At 40.6% G+C, this 26,749-nt stretch overlaps 1 protein-coding gene across 3 annotated transcripts in view; it reads left to right on the top strand.

Annotated features, from left to right (window-relative positions):
- SPIRE1 (spire type actin nucleation factor 1) overlaps nt 1-23,482 on the top strand; it is a 121,769-nt gene extending 98,287 nt beyond the window's left edge. For 2 of the 3 annotated variants that reach the window (XM_056854718.1, XM_056854717.1), the window contains 7 exons: nt 3,221-3,308; nt 6,115-6,257; nt 16,166-16,303; nt 16,724-16,794; nt 21,231-21,258; nt 22,232-22,368; nt 23,111-23,482. In XM_056854718.1, the coding sequence (XP_056710696.1) occupies nt 3,221-3,308; nt 6,115-6,257; nt 16,166-16,303; nt 16,724-16,794; nt 21,231-21,258; nt 22,232-22,368; nt 23,111-23,369 (864 nt within the window). In that variant the 3' untranslated portion in view covers nt 23,370-23,482. Of the gene's footprint in view, nt 1-3,220; nt 3,309-6,114; nt 6,258-9,685; nt 9,860-16,165; nt 16,304-16,723; nt 16,795-21,230; nt 21,259-22,231; nt 22,369-23,110 lie in introns of all 3 variants that reach the window. The other variant, XM_056854716.1, reaches the window with a different exon arrangement.
- The last annotated feature ends 3,267 nt before the right edge of the window (nt 23,483-26,749 follow it).

Raw genomic sequence — 26,749 nt, 5'->3', positions numbered from 1 at the left:
TGCTAACCCCCAATTCCAGATTATTTATGAACAAATTAAACTCTGTGCTCCCAATACTTATTCTTGTGGGACCCTGCTGTTTTTCATTACGAAAACTGTCCATTTGCTCCTAAGCTTTGTCAAAAGCTTTTTAATTATATAATGCCTGCCAGATCACCGTGATTCACATGCTTGTTACTCCTCTGATAGAACTCTAAAACTTTGGTAGGGCGGGACTTTCTGTTTCAGAAGGCCTTATACTTCTATGTGCTTAATAATTCTGGCTTCCACTTAGTTACCCAGAGCAGACATTGGGCTGACTGACCTGTAATTTCCCAGATCACTATTTTTAATCGCTTTTACATTTGATAGTTTCCAGGCACTTGGTAGGTAAGCTGATTTTAGTGACAAGTTACATATACTGGTTATAATGAGATTAAGAATTTCATGTTTGAATTCTTTAAGACCCCCTCGGGTGCATGCCATTTAGACCCAGATACTTTGTTTATTAATTTGCCAATTGGTCCTTGTATTTCATTTATTCTTTATTTATGTAGAAAATTCATCTCTCATCACCTTTATTTGATTCAGTTCTTCAGCCACCCCTCCCGAGAACAGTGGCTCCAGCATGGGTACCTGTCCTACATTTTCCACAGTGAAAACAAACACAGAATTCTTTCAGTTTATCTGCCATTGCGCTTTCTTCCTTAAGCAATCCTTTTTCTCCTTTGTCATCAAGCGGCTCAACTGCCTCCCTGGCTGGTTTCCAGCTTCTGATAGTGCTTCACTTTTCTTTTTCTTAAAGTTTTTAGCAAGCTGCTCCTCAAATTCTCTTTTTGGTTGCCTTGTTGTCAACTTACAAAGGGGAAAGCAAGTTAGAATCCAAGCTCACAATATCCTTCCAGGAAGTTCCTCAATATCCAGAAACCTTTACCTTGTCTGTGGGTATCCGTTTTTTACTGTGGTACTGTGGAGTACTCAAACATCAACTTCAACATTGGAAAGAGTGATCCTATATTATTATTAGTTTCAGAGGGTTGCTGTGCTGGTCTGTAGTATTTGAGTCCAGTAGAACCTTCGAGACCAACAAGATTTTCAGAGTATAAGCTTGTGAGAGTCAAAGCTCCCTTTGTCAGATACGAGTAGAAATGGAGATCTCTGAGCCTTTATATGAAAGGCTGGTACCGCACTTGTATTCCCAGCAATGTATTAAGAGTTTGAAAACGTTATAAAAAATACTGTTCACACTTTGTTTGGCCCCTTTAGCTGTGAAGATGTCTTCCAACCATTTATAAGCCATGGTATCCAAAAACCCTTTTAAAGCGATGTTTTTTACAACATTTTCAAACTCTTAATACATTGCTGGGAATACAAAGTGCGGTAACCCCCCCCCCAGTCAGAAGGTGGGAGGGTGTGGTAAAGAAGGAACTCAGGATGCCACCATAGATATTGAGTCTCTGTACACCAACATCCCCCACAAAGATGGACTACAAGGCTATTAGGAACGCCATCTCTGATGACACCACAGCCAACCTTGCTACCAAGCTCTGCCAGTTTGTCGTCACCCACAACTACTTCAGATTTGGTGAAGATTTATTTCTTCAGTTCAGTGTCACGGTCATGGGCACCACATGGCACCACACTATACCACCATTTTTGTGGATAACCTGGAACAGCGCTTCCTCAGCTGCCATCTGTTAACACCCTCTTGTGTCTGAGATTTGTTGATATTTGCATCATTTGGACACATGGGAAAGAAGCACTGGAGAAATCTCACCAGCCTTCAGCAACTTCCACCCCACCATCAACCTGACCATGAACTAATCCATGCAAGAAATACATTTTCTAGACATCACTGTACAAACACATAATGGAAGCATAAACTGGAAACATACAGATCACCAAACATATCTAGACACCTCTAGTCACCATCCTAAGCACACCAAGCAATCCACTGTCTGCAGCCAAGCTCTATGTTACAGCTGCATCTGTTCCGATCCCTCAGACAGAGATTTTCACCTGCAGGATCTAAAACAAGACATTTTTGGAATTACTATACCTACCTGATTTAATAAGGAAACAGGTCAAGAAAGGAGAATGATACCAAGGGATAACCTGCTACAAGATAGGCCAAAATGAAACAACAACAGAACACCACTGGTAGTCACACACAGCTCTTAGCTAAAACCACCACTCTTAACCAGTACACCACACCGGCTCTCAGCGGCGGACGCTAATCTGGTGAACCAGGTTGGTTTCCCCACTTCTACACATGAATCCAGCTGGGTGACCTTGGGTTAGTCACAGCTTTCTTAGAGCTTTCTCAGCCCCACCTACCTAACAGGGTGTCTGTTGTGGGGAGGGGAAGGGAAGGTGATTGTAACAACCAACAAACTATGCTGGATAATGATCCTCCCCTCTCACAGGCAAACCTTTTCTTGCCCATAGATGGCCTCCTAACCTTAAGCAACTTCTCACCCATAGCAATACCCTTCCTAACATGGACACGGACTCTGGGACCAGCGTCTGCAACAAACCAAGATGCCAACTCTGTCCCCATATCCACTTTGACAACACAATCACTAGACCTAATACCACCACCATACTATCTCGCTTTCATTTACTCGTTCATCTTCCAACATTATATATGCCATCAAATGTCAGCAGTGCACATCCACGCTCTACATCAGACAAACAGGTCTGGCCCTATGCAGAAGAATATGTGGCCATAAATCCGACATAAAAAACCACAACACTCAAAAACCAGTGGAAAAACATTTTAGTCTTCCAGGTCATTCAGTTACTGACCGAAGGGTGGCAATCCCCAAGCAAAGAAGCTTCAAGGGGAGATTACAAAATGAGATTGCTGTACTTGAGTTCATTCACAAGTTCAGAACAATTCCCCCCCCCCCCAGACATAGAATTCTTATATCACTACAGGTGCTAATTTTCTGCCCCAAGCATTTCTCCTCTGCCTAATCATATTGATTACATTATGCATTGTACCTCTCTGCATAGTGAGCTCCTTCTTTACTACACCACTCTAAACTTGTGACTGGGATATAAAGACTCAAAGACCTCCATTCCTACTTGTATCTAGCTAAGGGACTCTAGAAAGCTTATGCCCCCCAAATCTTGTTGGTCTCTAAGGTGCTACTGGACTTGAATCTAACTATGTTATTGTTTTAAGTGGTGGAAGGCAGGATTGTCAAAACTTCTGAAGCCTCATTTGTTCTTCTAGGAAGAGACTGTACCCAAATCAGCTAGTAGCAGTAGCATATCTCCGTCTCAAATGGAAGATACGTTTCCAGGAACCACTAGGAAAAAGGGTAAGAAACCAGCATTCAAATAAATCTTGTGCTATTTGTTAAATGCTAGACCCCCTATGGAACAGATAGCTCAGGCAAGGGAGCATCTGGTTTATGTAAAACAACAAAGTACTTCAGATCCTTACGGAACAGCAGTTTCATTCTGGCATAAGTTTTCATGGACAATTAAAAGGCTGCTCTGATGGCCAGAGAGCTTAGTCTGGGGCAGGACAAAGGAGTAGATAATAGCAGAGAGCAAGCGTGGTCTAGTGGTTAACAGCAGTGGTTTGGGGCGGTGGAGTCTAATCTGGAGAACCGGGTTTGATTCCCCATTTCTCCATATGAAGAAGAGTTGGTTTTATATTCCGACTTTCTCTACCTCTTAAGGGAGAATTATCCCGGCTTACAATCACCTTCCCTGCCCCTCTCCACAACAGACACCCTGTGAAGTAGGTGAGGGCGCTGAGAAAGCTCTAAGAGAGCTGTGACTAGCTCAAGGTCACCCAGCTGGCCATGTGTAGGAGTGAAGAAACAAATCCAGTTCACCAGATTAGTGTTCACCACTCATGTGGAGGAGTGGGGAATCAAACCCAGTTCTCCAGGTTAGAGTTCACCGCTCCAAACCACCACTCTTAACCAGTACATCACACCGGCTCTCAGCGGCGGACGCTAATCTGGTGAACCAGGTTGGTTTCCCCACTCCTACACATGAAGCCAGCTGGGTGACCTTGGGTTAGTCACAGCTTTCTTAGAGCTTTCTCAGCCCCACCTACCTCACAGGGTGTCTGTTGTGGGGAGAGGAAGGGAAGGTGATTGTAAGCCGGTTTGAATCTTCCTTCAGTGGTAGAGAAAGTCAGCATATAAAAACCAACTCTTCTCGTTCTTCTTCAGTCCAAGGGTGACAATATCAGAGCAAGAATCAAGAGTTTGAACACAACAAAAGCTAGAGTCTGCCATTCAGAACCCATTGGCATCTTTAAGTGAAACAACACATGTCTGGGATACAGAAGCTGTCTTAGATTCTCAAAGCCTCAATTTACAGTGTAGGCAGAACAATGTGGTAGTCAGGGTAAAGAACGGTAAAAGCAACTTGGCTGGGAGAGATAATACCTTAGACCTTCTGTACTACACTAGACCTGGCTGTCTGTGACTTGCAGTGTTCAGGTTACCTGGGAGCCAGAATGCTGCAGTGCACCTCCGCTTGTGCCCGTGGGAGAAACCACCTGAAACTGTGGTGCAAAGCACAATAGTAGATATTTAGACTACGCGAGAAGCCGCATCACATTTGTTTCCCTTTCCACTCTTTTTTCTTCTGTATGTATTATATGTTGCGAAGAGCCCTCTGCAGAGAGAAATTTCTCACCCCTGTCAATTGAAGCTTCATTCCCAGAGTTTCTAGCGTGGGGCAGCAGGGGTCATTTGCTGACATGATTTAAGCATGTGGATTTGTGTTGGCAGTGTGAGACGAACCCGTGACAAGGCGTTCTTGGGCATCCTCTGTCAACACGTCAGCAAGCACTCTCTTTGCACTATATGGCCCGCCTGTACTGTATAGAGGCCATGCCTAACACTGGGCTACCTGGAAAATAGGATAACACTGGATACAGGGTGAAGGGTATCTCAGTGTAACACCATATTTCTTCTTTTAAATTCACTTATTCAAATGGAAAAAGTATTGACAGGGAGCAATGCCTGCACTAAATTATTAATGCCATTAATTCTGGACAGGAATTCTTCCCCTCACTCTCTGTTTAGACTCCTAATGAATGGGCATGACCCAGAAACTACAGAAATAGTAGCCATGTTTTTGAAGCAAGCTTCAAAGATAAAAATCAAACAAATACTTGTTTTTTATATATACCTTATATTCACTGCATTCCGGCATATCCTATTTCATCTATGTTTATTGATATAGATTTTGATATTGATGTTTTATCATTTGACTAATTCTGGAATGCTTTGAAAGACTTGTTATGCCAATAAAGGTTTTTGAATTTGAATTTGAGCAATGCTTACTGCTTCCCTCTCCCCAGATGAAGGATCCTGCTGTAGCTGCCTTAGCAAAGGTTATTCACAGAGCCAGTGTGGTGTAGTGGTTAAGAGCGGTAGTTTGGAGCGGTGGACTCTGATCTGGAGAACCGGGTTTGATTCCCCACTCCTCCACAAGAACGGCGGAGGCTAATCTGGTGAACCAGGTTGGTTACCCCACTCCTACACATGAAGCCAGTTGGGTGACCTTGGGCTAGTCACAGTTTTCTTAGAGCTCTCTCAGCCCCACCCACCTCACAGGGTGTCTATTGTGGGGAGGGGAAGGGAAAGGTGATTGTAAGCTAGTTTGATTCTTCCTTAAGTGGTAGAGAAAGTTGGAATATAAAAACCAACTCTTCCTCTTCCTTCAATAAGGATGTGTAGGGATGAGATGTAATATAAAGCAAGAAACTTTAGCTAAATTTTTAGTAAAAAAAATTCAGTGTAGATAAAATACAGGGGAATATTACTAGAGTTTGGCTTGGAAGATGTTTTTTTCTGATTTTTTTGTGTTCCATGGGCCAGAATTCTTCCCACCATGGAAATGCTCTGGTGGAGGCGAGCCAGTATCATTAGTTAACTTTATTTAACAGGATATGTAAGCATCACAATAAAGATCTTTCAGGTTATGTTATTAGCATGTCAAAATTGTAGTCAATACTTGGTGCGCTTAGTTTGTAAAAGCATTACCTCAGCCTCACCAGAAAACAGTGGTGGATTACCAGTATCCTGTCATTAATGTGCCTTCGACATTTAAACTGCTGCTTTGGAACTAATTAATGTCGATTAAAACTTGTAGTGCCTCCAAAATTCTTGCCAATATCATCCACACCACAGCCAGAGAGGAGGCAGCCACCTCAGAGGCGACACTCCATTGAAAAAGAAACACCGACCAACGTGCGGCAATTCCTGCCACCTACAAAACAGAGCTCCAGATCACTTGTAAGTAGCATGGTAGAAATGTTCAATATTTGGCTGAAGAGTGCAGAGATAGCAGCTCCGCAGCAATGAAGAGAGCAAAAATGACACCTAAAAACTGCTGTGACAAAACCTCAAATGCAGTACCATCTTGAACTTTGTGGGAGTTTGGATCAGCACTTGGGCTTTGTCTTGAAAGAAAAAGGAAGCTCTCGAATTAGACAACTCTGAACTTTCTTATCTTGGTTTTCAACACTGTGATTACGCCTCGATGAACTTTGATAGATCCTAGTAAAACCAATATGATTTCCAAACAATACACCTTTATTAGTGTTCCAAGTGAAAATGAATAGGTTTTTACTATTTTTCCAGTCCTTTAGTCTATTATTGAAGTTTGGGATTTCCCCCCCACTGACTTGTTTAAAGTTAGTTTGATTAAGGAGCCTAGAACAGCATGTGATTACATTATAATATTGAATCCGTTGAGGCAAAAAAAAATGTGTTTCTACATGAAACGAAAGTACATTCAGTCTGTTGGCTCTAACTGAAAGCGGTTTTCCGACAGTGCGTAAGCGTCATAGGGGAATGCCTGTGTTGGAGCTGGCACGGTGCTTAAATGCCTTTCAATTTCATTTGAGAGACCCAAATTCACTTTCTGGTCTCTTGTTCTTTGCCAAAAGGCCCTTCAAGTACCCTTTAGATCAGAGATAGGGTGAAAGAAAAATTCTGATTTTGAGGGAAAAGGGTGTGTGTGCCAACTCTTTGAGTCCTCTGAGTAGTATTGATTGGCTTTAAAGTGAGACCTTTTTATTTTTCTTTGGCTCAAGGGGCTATGTTTTTGATGCCAGCTCTCCAAGGAGCTGAGGTTAGTTGGTATTAATTAATACACTTCACTAATACAGAGAACAACTCCCTTCCCCCAGGAGTACTCAAATACTTTTTTGTCATACTACTCTAACTCAAGTGCAGCTTGTGATCCTAGATGAACGGGATATAGTAACCTTAAACTCATTTGTCAATACAGCATGAAGAGTACAGAACAAGAGGATCCCCCCAAGTTAGTTTAGGAGAGCAATTATTTCACAACCTAAGAGGGAGAGAGAACATTCTAAATATGGTTAAATAATCAGTGTACAGAAAAATTGAAGCAGTTTTACGTAATACAAAAAGGCTTGTTTTCATTGAGGCCTATCACAGGCACCAGTCCCATGATCTACCATTGTAAGGTGTATGAGTGTTTGACATTTCAGATGAACATGTTCTATCATGACTCTGATCTTGTTTAAACCTGGAAAGCCTTTGTGCTTAAAAAAAAATCACCTCCCATCCTTAAAATAATCTGAAGACTTTTTCTACTTTTTATCCATCACACATTTTTACTTTATTGAGGTTTAATAGCCCATAGGACATACACCAAAAGAATTTAAGAAATATAAGAGCAAAATAATATTTAGCCATATCAACTATGTAGTTTTTGCTATAGCCACTTGAAAATAGCATTAATTAGTGAACATCTGATGGTAGTTGAGTATTTTAGTAGCCACTTTGCAAGAAATTTCTCCCTGGCTATGGTATGTTTTGGACAGTAAAAAAAAAAAAAGACAACCATACATTTTAAGGTACTTGAGAATTTATGGAATCTTATGCTTTTTTTGTTAGGAGTAAAAACACCCCCCAGATTCCTTGTTGCCTTATGTTACTATGAGCTGCAAACTGGTGCGAATTTAGTTTTAACACAGGCAGCCCATTCCTGCAGGGGGGTAGATCCATGGTGGCCAGGTGCAGCACAAGGTAACCACCCTCTCAGAGGCTTCCTGGCCGCTGAAAAATAAATGTAAAACAGTTTTAAAGCAAATAACTTGAAAATGTCCCCATTGTAGTCAGTGGGGCTGCAACACCAAAAAAGGTGATACAGCAACGCCACTGCGAGAGTGGCTATTCTTGGGGCGAAAGGGGTTATGAAACTGCCTATATACAGCTCTGCACCCGGTAACGCACCACCACCACCACCACCACGCCAGCACAGGATTTCCCTTCCGGGAATTCCCTGCCAGCATGGCTGCACCGGTGGCAGAGGGCAGAGCAGCCCTGCGGCTCCCCAACACCGATGTGTTTACCCTCTCGCTGGCGTAGGTGCCACTTTATACCATGATAAGGCGGCACCTACGCCGGCACTGGGTCATGCTGGCACCTAAGGAGCTTCGCCCCCCCTCTTCAGGATTGCAGCTTTAGTCCCTTTAGGGAAGAGGCTACATTACTACTTTATGAGGTTAAGCTGAGGTAAGAGTGAGCAAGAATCATGGGTGTAATACCTCATTTAAAAAAAAAAAAAAGTAAACCTGACTGGGTGAACAGACAAAGCATTGACAGGAATTTTACAAGTCTGAATTAATAAATTTTAATATGCTTAAATTTTATACTGCTTGAAAGGTAAATGACAGCACCCTAATTATGTTGAGTTTTATGACAATGAGGAGACTTCTTGAAAGTAAGCTAAATTAATCTAGAGAATATAATTGAATTAATCAAAGGGAAGTAAAAATGTAAAGAAATTTATTATTAAAGCTAATGGATTGTAAACAAAGTAATGTGCGCAAAGTATTAAAGTTTATATGTGCCAAAAAAACATTACCACCCAGCTTGTCATTCTGCTTTTGCATATAAATTAACAGACTCCATGCCTTTTTCTGCAGTTGAAGATTCATATACACGTATGAAAAGGATAAACTATGATCAGTATGTGCCTCAGAAAGCAACATGTATATTGGCAGTAAAATAGACAGTCAAACAGTAATGCATTTATATGTTCTGCACCTATTTCTGTATATAACTGTGAATCATACCGTTCCCAAAGATTATGTGAAAGAAAAGCAAAAATAATAATAATGGCAGTGTTTTTATCTGCCTTACGTGAATGTGTCAGCTGTTAGATAGTGCCCCCTACGGGAAATACATGACATTTCCTAACTAACATTTAAAGAAAATTCTGTAAAGTAATGTAGCCACCTACCTCTATCATTGAATTGAATTTTACTCTGTTAAGGATTGCCTCATCTGTTTTTGAGAAATAGATTTGACACTGCAGTTTCATGACTAGAGACATCATAAAGAAAATGGCACAGATAAGTTCAAAATATTATTCAGTTTAAATGTAACTTAGTCACCCATTCCCCCAGGACTGATGGAATTTTATTGCTTTTCTTCTGCTCCAATGATGGCAAAGATAAAAGAAACCCCACCGTTTAATGCTTCCCATTTTCAGTGAAAAGTTACAGCTTGGTTTTTTTTTTAGCAGAATTAGCAGGGAAACCTTATCCTCATTTTGAACGGGCTTCCTAGTATGCTGATGGAACTAGGAGTACTGAAGCTTGGGTTACATGATCCAAAGACCCTGATAAACACTTTATTAATGTTCAGCATTTCTTTTCTACTTCCTATCTGTTGTTGTTCAGGTTCCCAGGATAACAAGTTTCTTTCCAAGGATGATGTTCAAAACACAATTTTCAACCATACATACTGCCTCTCATCTTAGCTCCCATCTTTTTGAAGTAGCCCTGTTTGGGGTGGTGAGGACTATATATTTTCTGTTTGAGAAGGCCTTTAACAACAAGTGGAAACCCCAAAAGGTTTGCCTCATTCTGCTAGCTTTAGAAACCCTGATTATATGCATCTTTCTCTTCGATCAAGAATGGGAGGAGCTTCCTAAACCATGAGAGAATTAACTGCTTAGGTTGTCACTAGATTCTAATTGATTTCAACATCTTATGTGCATGTGTAGATCATCTAATCAATTTACTGGGGAGCAGAAATCACATGTGAAAGGACAGCAAACTAAAAATGCAACATCATAGGGAAGAAGTTTTCAGAAGCTTGAACTAATCAAATCAGGGGTTGAAAACCAGTTCAGAAGAAATTGCAAATTCACTTAAACGTGCCTGTATTTGAAACCATGCATGTCATGTTTTGCCCAAGTTCTGTTAGTTATAAATTGTTCCATATATTTTTGATGCACACAGAAAGCAAATGTTTAAACAGAGTTGATAAATCAAAGATGTTTAAGATAAATCAAAGATGTTTAAGAAGCATCTGCCGTTATAAGGGTTGTTCGTTTAAGTATATCTGACCTGTTGGACATCTTTCTCCAGAAATGAGTTCATCATCTCCCCCCCCTCCCAATGGTATTGAATGACTGAAGGTAAAAATCTTTAGATCCTACTCCAAGTTCATTTATAATGTGGGTTTCATTCCATGGGACCTTTGTCTACAGACCTGAGCCTGAATACTGTTTACAATATTTTGTTGAATTAATGTAATTTCTGTATTCGTTTTCATGAGAATTCAGGTTCTGTCTGAGATATTTTCAGTCCTATCCAGTAAGCCACTGCACAACCATAGAAGCACTGGAATACTGGGTGCAAAGCTCCTTCCATTGACAAAACGCCTCAACTAGTAGAATTGGTTCTGATTGGTAGCAGTCATCAGTACTGTCTAATTACCAAGGACCCTGGCCTACTGACATAGCAAACTAGGTGCATAGAGAAGGTGCGATCAGCAAGAACTCATATGTGCACCAGTCTGAGGGCTCCTTTAGGGGAAGGAATTGTATATATACCCCTGCTATTGGGAATTCTGGGCATCCACCCTACCAGGCACAAAGGGAGCAATGTGGAGTGCTGGCAGGATCTGGGTGTAGCCCCAGAACAAGGGAACAAGTGAGTGGCCAGAGATGTGTTGCTAAAAGCCAAGGGGAGCGGGCCTTGCAGCCTGACCAAACACACAGGGCTGTTGCCCTGGCAACTAGACATGGCATTCTAAGCCAGAACACCAAGATGAAGGCTAGGCTGGTTGCCAGGAGCAATGGAGGACAGTCCAGGAAGACATCTTGTGGAAATAGAAGGGGGTAGATCTGTGAGGCCTACAATGGCATATCTGAGCCCCCACTTGAATAGGGCTAGGAGGATTCCTCTTCTATCTGTCCAAGCCCTCCTAAGAGAGAGGTAAAGGGCTGTTGCAGTTGATGAGTGGCAGAGTCGAAAAGATGACAACCAGGGTGCAAAAACTCCCATTCATGACTGAAGCCACAGGATTTAGTTGGGCAGGCAGCCAGGGACCTCGGAGTCCTGAGAGGGGCTGTCCCAGCTGGGTACATCTGCATCACCTTTCAGTAAAAGTAAATTCCCAGTGGGGTTTTCCTTTGAATGTAGGGAAAAGCTGGATGGCTTTTTCCCTTCTTGCCTAGCATAAGATCCAGAGGTCCTTCTAAGGTAGTTACAATCCTTGATGAGTCAGTGACTCCATATTGCAATTGTCATTCATAGCCGATGGAGTTTGACTTTATTAGATATTTAGAAAGAAATGGGGGCCTGTTGACTTTAATTAGAGTAGTGCAAGGGCATGTCTGTGCTCTGATGCCACTTTCATACATTTCAATAGAGATTGGGCAAGAGATGTAACACAATGATCATGATTTGCAATCAGGTTTTACATTGTTTTGAGCTCTATTAACATATCGTTGGAATAAAAATGATCAGGATCCAAAGAGCTGCTAAGCTCATACAAGTGGATGTAGACTAGTTCAGGATAAGCTTTTGCTTGTTTTTCTCTTAATAGCTGGCTCCCAGAAATATCAAAACTCCTTTGAGTTTCATAAACAGTTTGCATTCAAAAATGGAGGTTGCTATTGGAAAAGAACGAGCACTTAGGGCTTATGGAACTAATTCTAAAGTTCTTTAAACCCTGACCAATATTTTGGGAAATACAAAGTTATTAAGTGAAGACCTACTAAAAATCACGTGATGAAAAACCTCCTTCAGCTAAAGACTTTGTAGCCCTTCTTGAGTTAACGTCGCCATATATGTCATTGTCCTCAGCCTTTAGGTTGTATCCTTAGACATTTCTAATAGATTCAGTGCCATTCTAAATTCGCTGGGTTGGATCCTAAGGACCGCAAGGAGAACAAATCCTTCCTGCCTCCCAACTTCTAATACAGCCTGCTGGGCTTTCCAAAATGCAGTTCCTGGGGAGTTGGTGAAACCTTAGGAACCGCATGAGATGCAGCAAGGTAGTCTGCAATAAAAAGCAGCAGGTATTGGAAAAATCCCTCCCGCCCCATGTGACCGGAAGGGCCTTTCTGCTTGTAGAAGACTTTGGATCCAACCCAGCATTGCTAGTGTTTATACTGTATGCAGTTACCTTCAGTATTTGCATTCAAATTCAGACAATAATTAATATTCAGTAATTCACTGAGCATGATATATTCTACCAAATCTGAAAACCTCTTGGGTAGTGTTGCTGTACACTCAATTAAATATAATCCTCATGACCATGATATGGCTTGTGTATGGAAGTTTGAAACATTAATGCTGAATGTTGCTTCTAATCAATTTTAGTTTGTTTGTTCCATGACTTGGTTTAAATATATATTTTTAGTTCATATGGAATCTCTTTTCAACATGTCAAATTTTGTCCTCCAAACAATTTAGGGTTTTTATTTTAAACACAAAAAATGTTTAATGTTGCATTGCAGTTTGGTTGTCCTTGTTTAATTTCAATCATGAAAGCATTCTTATTTGTGCATTGTATTCCTTTTGCCTGTATGTTTTTCACCCTTTTTAAAAGAAAGCTAACCTTTTATGACTGTAAGAAGAAAACATATGGGTTTCCTATTCCTACTGTACAATAACATCACAAATGAGAATCTTCACATGAGAAACAAATCAGCATATTTGTGGCTTGTCCTTCATCAGTTATATGCCTATTTCAGACCTCCAAAGCTACACACAGTAAGCAACATATAATAAAATATATATTAATTGATCTTTTAATTGCCCACTGTCAGTAATAGTAACCAAGGGAAGGATTGTAAGCAAATACTAAGTATGGATAGAAGAAGAAGAAAGGTTGGTTTTTATAAACTCTACCATTTAAGGCAGACTCAAACTGGCTTACAATCACCTCCCTTCCCCTCCCACAACAGACACCCTGTGGGATAGGTGGGGCTGAGAGAGCTCTTAATAGAACTATGACTAGCCCAAGGTCACCCAAGCTGGCTTCACATGTAGGAGTGGGGAAACTAACCCAGTTCACCAGATTAGCCTCCGCCGCTCATGTGGAGGAATGGGGAATCAAACCAGTTCTCCAGATCAAACGCCACCGCTCCAATACTAATATTAATACTACTCTTTAGAGAGTACTGCTCTTTAGTACTACTAGAGTACTACTCTACTACTACTCTTTAGCAAGTACTACTCTTGAGAGAGTAGTATTAGGACCATTCCGTTTAGTAAATGGCACCAAAACTGGGTTTGCCATTGAATATGCACTTGACAGGGAGCTGCAGGAAATGCTGGCATGCTGAGTGCTACAAAGCCTGACATGTATGATAAACGTGCTTCTAAAAACATGGTTGTCTCATTCACCCATTCTGTTTTTAAATAAATAACTTCTAAAAAATAACCTTAGATGTGTTCCTAAAAAGAGTGGTATGTGAATGAGCCCTTTATGGTGTAATCCTAACAATACTGACAAGGAAGACATTTCCATTTAATTTGAGGGACTGTTTCTTAAACACTTCCCCCATGTTTGCATATCAATCTGTTTTTGCAACTTGTGTGTGTGTAAAGTGCCGTCAAGTCGCAGCCGACTTATGGCGACCCCTTTTTGGGGTTTTCATGGCAAGAGACGAACAGAGGTGGTTTGCCAGTGCCTTCCTCTTTTTGAAACTTGGAGCAGAGTAAAAAAACAGTGTTTGAGATTATTATGGAGTCTGCTGTGAGAAAAAGTTTAAAAATCCCAGCCAGGATAGCTCTTCAGATGATAGACAGACATGTAGAAATTGAGGTATAAGAGTAGAAAATACAGCACAGGGCATCCTGATCTTCTGCCATAAACTTTCTCTCACTCTTCCTTCCTCTTACCCCTGTCACAGATCCAATAAACATTAACAAAGGGCCAAACAAGCTATATTATAATGTCCACCCCAGTTAGAATCATAGAGTTGGAAGGGACCACCAGGGCCATCAAGTCCAACCCCCTGCACAATGCAGGAAATTCACAACTACCTCCCCCCTCCACACCCCTAGTGACCAGAAGATGGCCAAGATGCCCTCCCTCTCATCATCTGCCTAAGGTCACAGAATCAGCATTGCTGACAGATGGCCATCTAACCTCTTCTGAAACACCTCCAGGAAAGGAGAGCTTACCACCTCAGTTGTTTAAGCCTGAATGTGCATGTGTGTATATGGGGGAGGGGGATCCAATTTTTAGAGACAAAGTAATGAGGGGGGATGAACCTCACCTGTTCCACCTGTTGTTTACCTTCCTGCAGTCTCTTGCCCCAAGTATTTCTCTGCCTTCTAGGTTCACTTCCAGTGTCAGAGTTCAACTGAAGAGAAAAATGCTTGTGAAAGGGCAGCCTGCAGTGAAGGGGGTGGGGTAGGGTCTCACTTTCCCCCTCGTGCTCTAGTAATCAGATCCCTACACCTTGCTTTATAAGTGATGGGAACACTCCCCTGTTTAAACAAATAGGTCTGTCACCACTGCATATAGTTTAACCCTAAGAAGGTAGAATTTATCTTCAATTTAGTAAGAAAATATATCTTGTTCGCTTTGGAACACAGTCACTCTTAGAGCAAGCTGTGCTGAAATTTGACTTGCCAGAAAACCTGAATGATTCCACAGGAAAGTTTTAATTCAATTTTAAGATGTTTGTAAATACCATAAGCAGGATGAAGTGTCTTTATGTTCCCTTTCTAGATAGGTAAGGCAGCAGTTCTTAAAAATTTGGTGACTCCTAAACGCTTATGTTTGCCAGGTCTGCATCGTAACTGATTTTTTTCTTTCTAACTGAAAGACAGAATAACGCAAAAGCCATGTAAAACAAAATAACTTGCAAATGATCTGGATTATAAATTTGGTTGGGTAATCGGATTTTCAAATCTATAGCAATACGCTTGCATGTGCAGGCAAAATTCCATACTGGATCAGTGTTGGGCGTGGGCCTCAACTAAAGTCCTAGTTCAACCAGGGATCACTAGTAGGTGTTCCATGCACATGTCACTGTCTCTCAACCTTGGTCTTGTGAGCTGCCCTATGGCAGGACAGAGATGGTGCTAACATGCCAGATTGCAAAAATAATTGCAAAGCATAAAATGGTAGGAATACACGAAGAGGATTCTGTCATTCTGTCTTTCACCTAGATCTATGCAATCAGTAACAGAGCTGAATTATAATTGGGAATGGGCATTTTTATTCTGTGGTACCATTTTTACAGATGGAACACTCTCGCCGATGTAAAATATTCTCAGGATTTTCTGTGCTGGTAAACAGCTCTACCAGCAGTATATACTCATTCTTTGTCACCAAGGTTTCAGTAGTGGAATCATACATAGTTCTGCTGTTGTAACCTGCAATGTAAAGATGTTTGAATTTTTAAAAACTGCTGTTAACATTCTGTGGAGAAAAGAGGTTATGTATGGTAGCAGCTATACACACTTGGATATTGAGATTTGCATGTCACTAATGTGATACCACAGAATAAAGAATTCTTTGGTTTTGGGTACTAATCATGTCTCGGGCTGCCCTAGGCATCAGAGTATCAAAGCAGCTTTGGTGAGAATAAACTTGTGTTTGGTGACAAGCTGCATTGCTTTACATCTTTGCACATCAGATCTTTAAGTTATAAAACAAAGCTAGGACAATAGAGATGGGCATGACAAATAACAATAGATACTTAAATGGATGTTGAAGCATTTGGGTTGCGCATCCAAACTCTTGGCTGGCTTCAAACTCATGATGCCTATGGATCAGAAAGTACTCTTCTGGTATGGTGAAATCTTTCTTCTGTCAAATTACTAACTAGGTGATTGGCTCTGTGGACAGGTTGCTGGGAGATACTATGAACTGCTTATGTAATAAAGACTCTTGATTTACAGGAAGAGTTTTGTTACCCAGTGGAATGCCTGGCTCTCACAGTGGAAGAAGTAATGCACATCCGCCAAGTGCTAGTGAAGGCAGAACTAGAGAAGTACCAGCAGTATAAAGATGTCTATACTGCCCTCAAGAAAGGAAAGGTATGCTTGATTTTGCTGCTTTTCCAGAGAACTGAGGGGAGTGCGGATAAGAAATTTGAGTGTTATTAATGACCCTGCAAACAGCAAATTAGAACTGTATTATAAAACAACCGTCAGTATTCTGAATTAATTGTGGAAGCATTTCCACAGATATCCTATAAAAATGGGGAACCCCCTTCTTTTAAACAAAGTTTATTGCCATGATTAAAGCTGAAATCCTGTGTGCATTCACTTGGGATTAGGCTTCTATGGAAATAGTGGAACTGGTTTCCAAGTAAACATGCACAAGACTGCTGTAAATCAGACAAAAGGGTGGTTAAATTTTGTTTTCTTTAGTGGTGCACCTATATAGATATATCAAAGTTGATTTCCAGGAAGAGCTGCTAATATTGTGGACTCCTTTCTTCTCAATTTTTGTAGCTCTGTTTTTGTTGCCGAACACGGAGGTTTTCCTTTTTCACCTGGTCCTATACCTGTCAGTTTTGTAAAAGGTAAGCCTTTGGTGCCAGTAGTAACTCTTAAATAGTGAAAGCCAATTCCTTGATAGACTACCATTTTGTTTGATTCACCTGTACCACTTGTTTTCACGTTTTGTTCGTTGTGAAGCTGAGGGAGGAAAAGGTGATGATTATGTACTTTTTGTACTTTTCTAGAAGAATAGCCTATATTGTACCTATTTTGGTTATTTTATGCAAGCTAAATAGAATAAAGATTTTTTTAGGTTCTGTGGAAATATATAAAGTTGGTGGATGGACAAAAATAACAAAAAAATTTAAGGGGCCAGACAGAGAAATTTATCTACATGAATTCCATAGTATCACAAGTTTCTCAGAATCACTTTCCCCAACATAGCATCTTTCTTAATAGCAGGAAATGGATTAACAATTTTTGGTCCCTGGAGCCTTCACAGACCCAGTAATAGAAACTACTCATGTGATAATATTATAATAATGAAAAGCCATAATATCATGACACTGACTTCTATACTGCACTTAAGAGAAAGGTTTCTATTAGTTTCTCGTAACAGCCATTTAAAATAATCTGCAGTCTGCACTTTCAACATCCCATTAAGTAAGAGAGCGCTCGTGTAGATTCTCAGTGGGGCTCTGAGGCCCAAAATCTGGGATTCATTTTCCATTCAGCAAGTTATCACTAAGATTATTTAATATGTGACTTCCAGAGGTTGGCAAAAATCTATCCCACCTATCCCTTCCAAGCTAGTGCCACAAGTTAGAGATCCTTCTGGTGTGATGGTAAAGTAGGAAATTGGGCACGCCACGGTGTTTGCATAAAAGCATCCCCACATTGTACGTAGTTCTCTGAAGCTTGGCCCAGGTTCATAGTGCCCCCCTCCAGAAATATGTTATACTTTCCCCCACCCTGCCCAAATTTCCATGGGAGGGGAGAAGCTTCAAGATGGCTGAAGTTGAGTCAGTTACCCCCTTCTTGACCATTTCTCTTCTTCTCTGTCCCATAGCTTTTTCCTCCCCGAGTCCTTCTTTCTTGTTTGCTTCTGACCTCTCTAATGTCCACAGTGTTGTGAGAACACTGGACAGAAAACTAGAGTGAGATTTGCACTATCTTGGGCTTGCCTATTCTGTTTGTAGTGGGGAATTTGCCGTGGAAACCAGGGAAGGAACAGGAGTATGAGTGCCCAGTGTTTACTAAGCCTGGTATCTAGTTTTAATCATTAATTGCAAACCATCTTGTAGTAATTTGCCTTTTGGAAAGAACATACGCCTCTGAGCATGTTCAGAATGACCAGTGAGTAACCACTGTCAAACTCCAGTACTCACCTCTCCCCAAATCTGGAATTAGGGCTAAAGAACTGAAGAGATACAGGCAGTTTAAGTACCAGAAATGTTATCCGCAGAAAAAGTAATAAATTCAAACCAATAATTCTGTCTGAATTCTGAGACAGCAGACACTGCACATGTGCAGAGTACTTTTGTGTCACTACACAGCAACCACACATACATATCCCTGGTATTAAGAGGTTATTTATTCAGAAAATGTGTATGCTGCTTCTCCAGAAACCTGCTTGAGAGAGCTTTTTAGGAATTTCTGGGTTGGAGGAAACAGTTTGCAACCAGGTGTAACTTAGGCATCTTTTTAAAAAATAAAGGTACTGATTATTATCTCCATCACCTCCACCGTGGCATTCCCAACATAGTTTTAAATCCTATCCCCTAGTCTTATGCCACGTGACATCTCTTGAGAGAAAAACATCAATGAACAGTAGACATCTAGTGGTGTGGAGAAGCGGTGCTGTTAGTACATGTATTCAATACAACATCATCAAGCCCAGCCCAATGAGTCTGGTTTAGGGTGGTGGGTACTTGGCAACCCCAGTTAGGGTTGCCAGGTCCCTCTTTGCCACCGGTGGAAGGTTTTTGGGGCGGAGACTGAGGCAGGCAGGGTTTGGGGAGGGGAGGGACTTCAATGCCATAGAGTCCAATCACCAAAGTGGCCATCTTCTCCAGGTGAACTGATCTCTATCGACAGGAGATCAGTTGTAATAGCAGGAGCTCTCCAGCTAGTACCTGGAGGTACTATGGCTAAGAATAAATCAACAAAAACCAACAACACAGTATGTTCTCATAGCGTTATATATTAGTAGAAAAGGTTAAGAGTCCAGTAGCACCTTAAAGACTAACAAAAATATTTTCTGGTAGGGTATGAGCTTTCGTGAGCCACAGCTCACTTCTTCAGATTCAGGGTATTGGACTCTTGCCCTTTTCTACTACTGCAGACAGACTAACACGGCTACCCACTGTGCATTATATATTAGTCATTTGTTGCTTCACAAATGCTAGAAACTACATATGAAGTTGCTATCAGTTGCACTTTGGACTCAGTGTGCAACCCTTACGTGCATATAAAATACAGTAAGTACTTATCAATTCAACACAATACAAAAATATTTTGTCAAAAACAACTATAACAAGACAGGATTCCAGTAAGTTCCCCTGTTTCAAAATATATTTCCTCAGTTGTTTGTCATAAAAGTCAGTTTAAATGCCGTCCTTCTTTCTCTGGCAGCCGCTTTTCCAGCGGTATTGCTTGCTGGTTGCCGCTTATAAAGCTTCAGCAGTTTCAAGTATTTCCTTTTGATAAGGTGAGTATATCGGTTGTATACTCCAGCGATGTTCTTATTCTAGTTATTAAAAATATGATATCACAGAATTTGTGCTATTGGTTAATTATCCATATACATTCAATGCCCCCTTCCATTTATTTAAAATGACTCACCAACAGTTTTTCATCGCCTATCACAACAGACTCTTTAGAAGGTTATTCTTTCAGTTGCATCGTGTTGGATATATATAAATTAAACATCCCATTATTTATGGGAAATGACATTCAAGGAGTGGTTCAATTAACAGGCAAAGTGCTCATGCACTTACAAAAATGCTGAGTAATCGCACATAGCATTCAGTCCATTGGGAATTACCGTATTAAACATAGTAATGAAGGGTCCTTCTTTCTCTGGCAGCCGCTTTTCCAGCGGTATTGCTTGCTGGTTGCCGCTTATAAAGCTTCAGCAGTTTCAAGTATTTCCTTTTGATAAGGTGAGTATATAGGTTGTATACTCCAGTGATGTTCTTATTCTAGTTATTAAAAATATTATATCCCAGAATTGTGCTTTTGATTGATTTATGTGATTTATGCCCTGATTTGCCCTTGCCAATTGATTTATATAGGCAAGACTAATTGATCACTGAAGCTACGGATCGGAGAGCACCGATCGCGCATACGAAATAATGTATTAGAAGCACCGGTAGCTACACACTTCAATCAGCTCAAACATCGGGACACTGGCTTAAGGTTCTTCGCTTTGTGGCAGTACCAAAAGAAGCAATTTGCCAAGGGTAACATTGATAAAATATTGTGCCAACAAGAGGCACGCTTCATTACTATGTTTAATACGGTAATTCCCAATGGATTGAATGTTATGTGCGGTTACTTAGCATTTTTGTAAGTTCATGAGCACTTTGCCTGTTAATTGAACCACTCCTTAAACGTCATTTCCCATAAATAATGGGATGTTTAATTTATATGTATCCAACACGATGCAACTGAAAGAATAACCTTCTAAAGAGTCTGTTGTGATAGGCGATGAAAAACTGTTGAGTGAGTCATTTTAAATAAATGGAAGGGGGCATTGCATGTATATGGATAATTAACCAATAGCACAAATTCTGTGATATTATATTTTTAATAACTAGAATAAGAACATCGCTGGAGTATACAACCGATATACTCACCTTATCAAAAGGAAATACTTGAAACTGCTGAAGCTTTATAAGCGGCAACCAGCAAGCAATACCGCTGGAAAAGCGGCTGCCAGAGAAAGAAGGACGGCATTTAAACTGACTTTTATGACAAACAACTGAGGAAATATATTTTGAAACAGGGGAACTTACTGGAATCCTGTCTTGTTATAGTTGTTTTTGACAAAATATTTTTGTATTGTGTTGAATTGATAAGTACTTACTGTATTTTATATGCACGTGAGTAAGGGTTGCACACTGAGTCCAAAGTGCAACCGATAGCAACTTCATATGTAGTTTCTAGCATTTGTGAAGCAACAAATGACTAATATATAATGCTATGAGAACATACCGTGTTGTTGGTTTTTGTAGATTTATTCTTAGCTGCATATAGTAGCTGCAAATATTTTATTAGTACCTGAGGTTGGCAACCCTAACCCCAGCCCCTCCCCCAGTATATATTCATGCCTTCTCACCGCAGCATTTCTAGATATAGGTTCTGGCTTGTGGTGTTTGAACCCGTCAGTGCGATTCAAAAATAGCATGTAGCTTTTAAAATATTTTTACAAGGAATTATATAGAATTTTTAAAGAGACATTCCCTGTGATGCCCTTCTAGTTAAATGAGTCATGTATTTTCTTTTTCCTTTATAGGCCAGTATGCTCACATTGTTGTAAAAAGGTAAGGTTAGAAAAACCTTCTGGTCCTTCCCTTTGCTTTAAAGACTTCACTACATTTATCCATTTCGACATGGTTTGTTTGTTTTTTCCTTTTGTTGCTGCTGCTGTTAAAAAAAAACATGTGGAAGTACTGCAAAACATCACAAGAAAAATAAAACTGAAATAAAGACTATTGCCACACGGAGATTTTTCTCTAGGCAGCACACAACATGTCCTCCCTTTATTTGGGAGCTTTCCAGCCACGGCTTGTGGGGTACCCACGGCTTCCCCAGATCAAACTGTAGCTTAAAAGGGAAGCAGCTCGATGGCTGCAGGCAGAGCCTCTGTGTGAGAGCTTTGCCTCACACAGGTGTGGAGCAAAGCTTAGTTTTGCTTTCCTTCAGCTTCAGCATCCCCCACACACACCCAAACACCGGTCCTTTAAGAGGCCTTAAAAAAACTCAGCTGTGGCTCCACTGTGAGAGGAGGGTTGCTGGGCTGTGTGTGGGGGAGCAAGATTGTTGTCAGGTCATTGTTTCTGCACCAACACAATAAGCAGGAACGGGGTAAGAAGGGACAGTGCTGGCCAAGCTCACTGGCGCTTGGCACAGTGAGGGTGGCTTTCCCTGCCCCTGTGTAAAAGTGAAGTTAAAAGACATCTGTTTACAAACGTCCTTGCTTCTAATGCATGTTACTTACACACACACACACACACACACGCATTAGAATTCACGTGTTCATCTTTTATTCCTATTGTGGCAATATTTGGAGACACACAAATGTTTTCATTTGATTCCTACGGAATTCTTCATGGAAGACGAATGGAGACTGGGTGGGAGTAGTGCTTTTGTAGAGTGTACCTGTGCCTGGAAGTCACAAACCACTTACCTAGAAATAGCCAGCACCATTTGGAATATGCTGAAGCTCGAGCCAGGTCCACAGGGCCTCTGGATAATGATCTCTCCTATTTTTTATTCTCCTTACCCCTGTGACAGATGCGCCTGCCGTCAAAACCATATTCCACTCTTCCCATCTTTTCTCTGGGGCCTTCTGCTTTGCAGAGGGGGGAGAGTTTTATGAGGCCAGATAAACCTTCCACGAGCCATCACCGGTCGTTAAGGGGCATACCAAGGTGAGTGATGCTTCTGATAAAAGACTGTTGTAGAAATTTGTCAACCATAAGCAGCTTTTGAGTTTTACATTCCATTGGTTTTACATTGTTAGGGATATAAACTGTGGCTGGTGTCCAGGGGGATCTACACAGGTTTTCTACCCTCCCCATTCCAGTGGCATGCCCTACACTCCCCAAAACATGATCTTGAAGTTCATAGAGCCTCTGAAGTGGCATTCCTTGAAGCACAAGTTGTTGCTGTCAGATGGGAAAATTGGCATCACCACCTTCTTTGTGCATGGACTTCTTCGGATCCCAACTGTTACATTTTTAAAATGCCGGTGGACATTATATTATTGTTCATTATCATACATGAATCTGCGTTATACTGATTCAGACCCTTGGTCCCTCAAATTCAGTATTGTCCGCTCAGACTAGCAGTGGCTCTCCAGGGTCTCAGGCAGAGGTCTTTCACATCACCTACTTGACTAGTCCCTTTAACTGGAGATGCTGGGGAATGAACCTGGGACCTTCTGCATCCCAAGCAGATGCTCTGCCACTGAGCCATGGCCCCTCCCCTGACCACCGTGGCCACCATGTCAAATTCATTCCAACATCTTTGCCTTTTTCCTTTTCTCAGTACATCAGGACTTAGAAAAGGACTTGCAAGAGATTATGTTGTTCTTGTAAGGTGGTCAAAAATCACCTCTTAAGCACAATTGGAAGGATGCTAATGAGAATGGAATTATATTCTTGCTTCCAGGTTGTCCTCTAAGTCCAAATCTGTCGATAAATCTGATGAAGAGGCACTGTTTCCAAAAGAGCTAATGGAGGACTGGAGCACCATGGAGGTGTGCGTAGACTGCAAAAAGTTCATTTCGGAAATAATCAATTCGAGCCGCCGCAGCCTCTCCCTGGCTAACAAGCGAGCCAGGTTAAAAAGGAAAACCCAGTCATTCTACATGTCATCCCCAGGCACCTCGGAGTACTGCCCTTCGGAGAGGACTATCAACGAGATCTGAGCCTTGTGCCTTTCTCTTCACGTCGTCTTCACAAGGTTCTGAGAGAACTCATCAAAACCAGCTTGTCTTTCTTTCCTTGGTTCTGACCGCTTACATTTGCATTAGGCCACTGGGTTCACGACTTCATAATTTACAGGGGGGAAATCTGAAATTTGGCTATGCAGCAGAACACCAATAAACTTGTTTGCACTGGAAGAGTTAGAAATTGTTGCCTTTATGTATGTGTGCAATGTACAAAGAGAGCCTTGATTTTTTCCCCCTTGTACTCATTCCTTGATTCATTTTCAGGAAGAGGGACAAAACTATGTACTGAGAGAAGATCCATATCTAAAACAGGTGATAGCATTAGGTTGGTTGTAGCCGCTAAACCATGTTGGAAATTTAAACCATGTTGTACAGAAAACAGAAGGAGGTAAAGGCTCTTAATGCCTAATGATATAGCACAAAGTTTAAAAGAATTTACTGATGTGCTCAGAATGGTTGATCGTAGTCCAAGCTACAGTTTTTACAATATCTGAGTTCAGTAATACAATATTAAATAAACTAAAAGACTGAATATATCACATTTTCCATCAGCTGCTGCTGTTTTAAGTCCCAATATAATAGTTAGTGTGTTTCAGTCTAAGTAACTGTCATTTCTTCCCTATCTTGAATGTATTCTGAATGTTAATTGTAGACATAGCTGTAGCTTTTAGAATTGTGCAAAATTATACTGTTTATGGGGAAGGTGCAAGATAAGTGCAACTTTTTAATATTAATGCGTTTTTATGAAGAAAAAACATTCTCTGGGTGACAAATCCTGAGAAAGTAGATAATAATGTATATATGTATTATAGTGGAACATATATGTATTGCTATAACTAAGAGTCTGGAGAACATACTCATTGTATATTCCATTTTTACAGAGGTTTGTATCTTGGCTGTAAAGAAATTTTATAACCTGCAAAATTTGAGACAGTGTTGTCTCAGACCGAAAAGCTTTTTGTTATTTTCTTTCTAACAAAGGTGTTTGGAGAAACACTGTCTAGCTGTTTTGAAGTTCCAATAATGTTACCAAACATCACATTTTTGCACTCTTTTATATTCAGATTTTAAAAACTAAACACAACTGGAGTGTAGCATGGAGATGGATTATTTTTGTATTTATAACAGCTGTGTTATAAATATTCACAAATCATCCAGTAGATAGGGACAATGAGCCTTTCCGTATGGTTCTTAATGACAAGACCCATATTTAATATCAAAATAGATGTGATAAGAAAGCTTCATAGGTTTGTGATATCTCAGCACACTTCCAGAATAGGCAGAATCTACTTAAATGCCATCTCAAAATGTACATTAAAACTATACCTTAAAAAGAGTTTGGGCAAAGGGAGAGGATAGTGTAGATGAAAAACAGCCAGGTCCTAATATTACTACTGTAATGAAACAAAGCTTATTCCTCTGATGTTGCTGCAGTATACCAGCTTCATAGGTAGTTGCGCCAGCACAAATATTGGGGTCTTAAGATGTGATGCCCAGTGTAGTTACCTTAAGCAATTCATTCAAGACATATTACTCCAATACAATTGGATAGAAACTGCAGGTTGTGCCGGCTCTAGAGAACAACTTGGAAAGTAGTGCTTTTTTAGAACTTGGATACTTTTCTTTTCTGTAAGACTAAAGATGTAGAGTGCCCCAACCATACTACAGTTTTATAGGGGAAAGGCATGGTAGTCCCACCAGTTTAAAACCAGTTTATATTTTAGTGTAGACATAGCCTTAAAGAGGACTGTCATTGAATTAAAACTCCTTCAAATGTTTCAGTGCAACCCACCCAATTTCTGTGGTTCTTGACTGAAACTGCTGTTGGAATGAATGGTTTGAAAAGAGTACTGAAATTATTTAATCCAAAATTGTTATTTCTGGAAGTGGCCAGATCATCTCAAGGTAATTTCACAATGTCAGATTTGCCTGACTATTATTTCATTTTACTGGGCTGTTACATGAGAGCTGATATCTTGTATATCACCATATATTAAAAATTCTGTGCCGTGACATGTTAACTACGAGGACAAATGGAATTTCATCTTGTGAATTGGTCCAGTCGGGTCACCTTGTGGTGAGTTATCACACCAAGAAAGCTGGACCTGTTAACAATTTGAAAAATGGTGGTAATAGCTCAAGCTTTTAAATAACCTTTTACTCCCAAACTCCACAGACAATTGTGACGTGAAAGTAAAGTGTCACATGATAATCCTCAAAGGCATTTGAAACCGCTTCTGCTGTTTCTCTGCCATTAGGCCAGGCATTAACTGGCGGCTTCCTCTGTCTTTTCCCATATAGCTGCCCTGATGTAGTTCCTCAGACTGAGTCCTTTACAACCTGGACTCTCAAGGCAAAATGTAAATAGTAGGGATCAAGGCAGTTTCCTACAGAAATACTTAAAAGGGCTTTTGAAGGAAGGACTCTTGTCTTCCCATCTTTTTTACTAAATCATTTTTTACACAGCCCAAGCTCTCTTTTGACTAATATACACGTTTGCTTTTGTTCATCTACAAACCCCAAGAGTGGGTTGCCAACTCCAGGTTGTGAAATTCCTGGAGATTTGGGGCAGAGCATGGGGAGGACAGAGTTCAGGGAGGAAGCTCAGCAGGGATGTGATATTGTAGGGGCCGCCCTCTGAAGCTGCCATTTTCTCCAGGGGAACTGAGCTTTGTAGCCTGGAGATCCACTGTAATCGTGGGAGCTTTCCAGGCCCCACCTGGAAGTTGGCAGACTTAGGGAGAAAGAACCCTCGCCTATGTACCAGCCTTTAATCTGGCAAAAGACAATTCAGTCAACTTTGTGATATTGCTGCCTTTCATTTTGAAGCCCAAAAGAGTCACTCTGCTTCACTGTTCCAATCACCTTCCTATTAATGTTCTAAATTTGTTCTGAGTATTCAGGAATTGCCTTCTGCTTCTCCATGTTTCACAACCAGTTTCAATACATGTTCATATCAGACAAACTTGTAAATATCTGTAATATATATAAAGTTTAGAAAGCTGCAATTTTTTATGTGGTGGGAATAGTCTTCCCATGAAGACTGGAAAAATTGAATAAAAAGAAAACCTGAGCCCTACGGTGACATATAAACTTAAAAGAATGAAGTCCACAATTTGTAGTAATCCTTTGAGTTTTAAGAGGGAGAAAGGCTGCCTAGTACAATAAACTTGCCACCATGAGAATTTTTAAACTTTTAATTTTTTCTGACTGTTAATCTAGGATGTATCCAAAGTATTGTAGAAGGCATTTACCCACTGCAATGTTCTTATATACATGAAAATGTGTGGGAAATTCCCAGCCATTCCTGCTTTGCAGAAGGTAGCAAGAAGCCCTCTGCTATAGCTAGATGTGTA

Source organism: Euleptes europaea, chromosome 8 (genome assembly GCF_029931775.1).
Source record: "Euleptes europaea isolate rEulEur1 chromosome 8, rEulEur1.hap1, whole genome shotgun sequence".
Classification (NCBI taxonomy): Eukaryota; Metazoa; Chordata; class Lepidosauria; order Squamata; family Sphaerodactylidae; genus Euleptes; species Euleptes europaea.
Note: the sequence above shows the minus strand (reverse complement) of the source record. Positions and strands in the feature narration are given on the sequence as shown.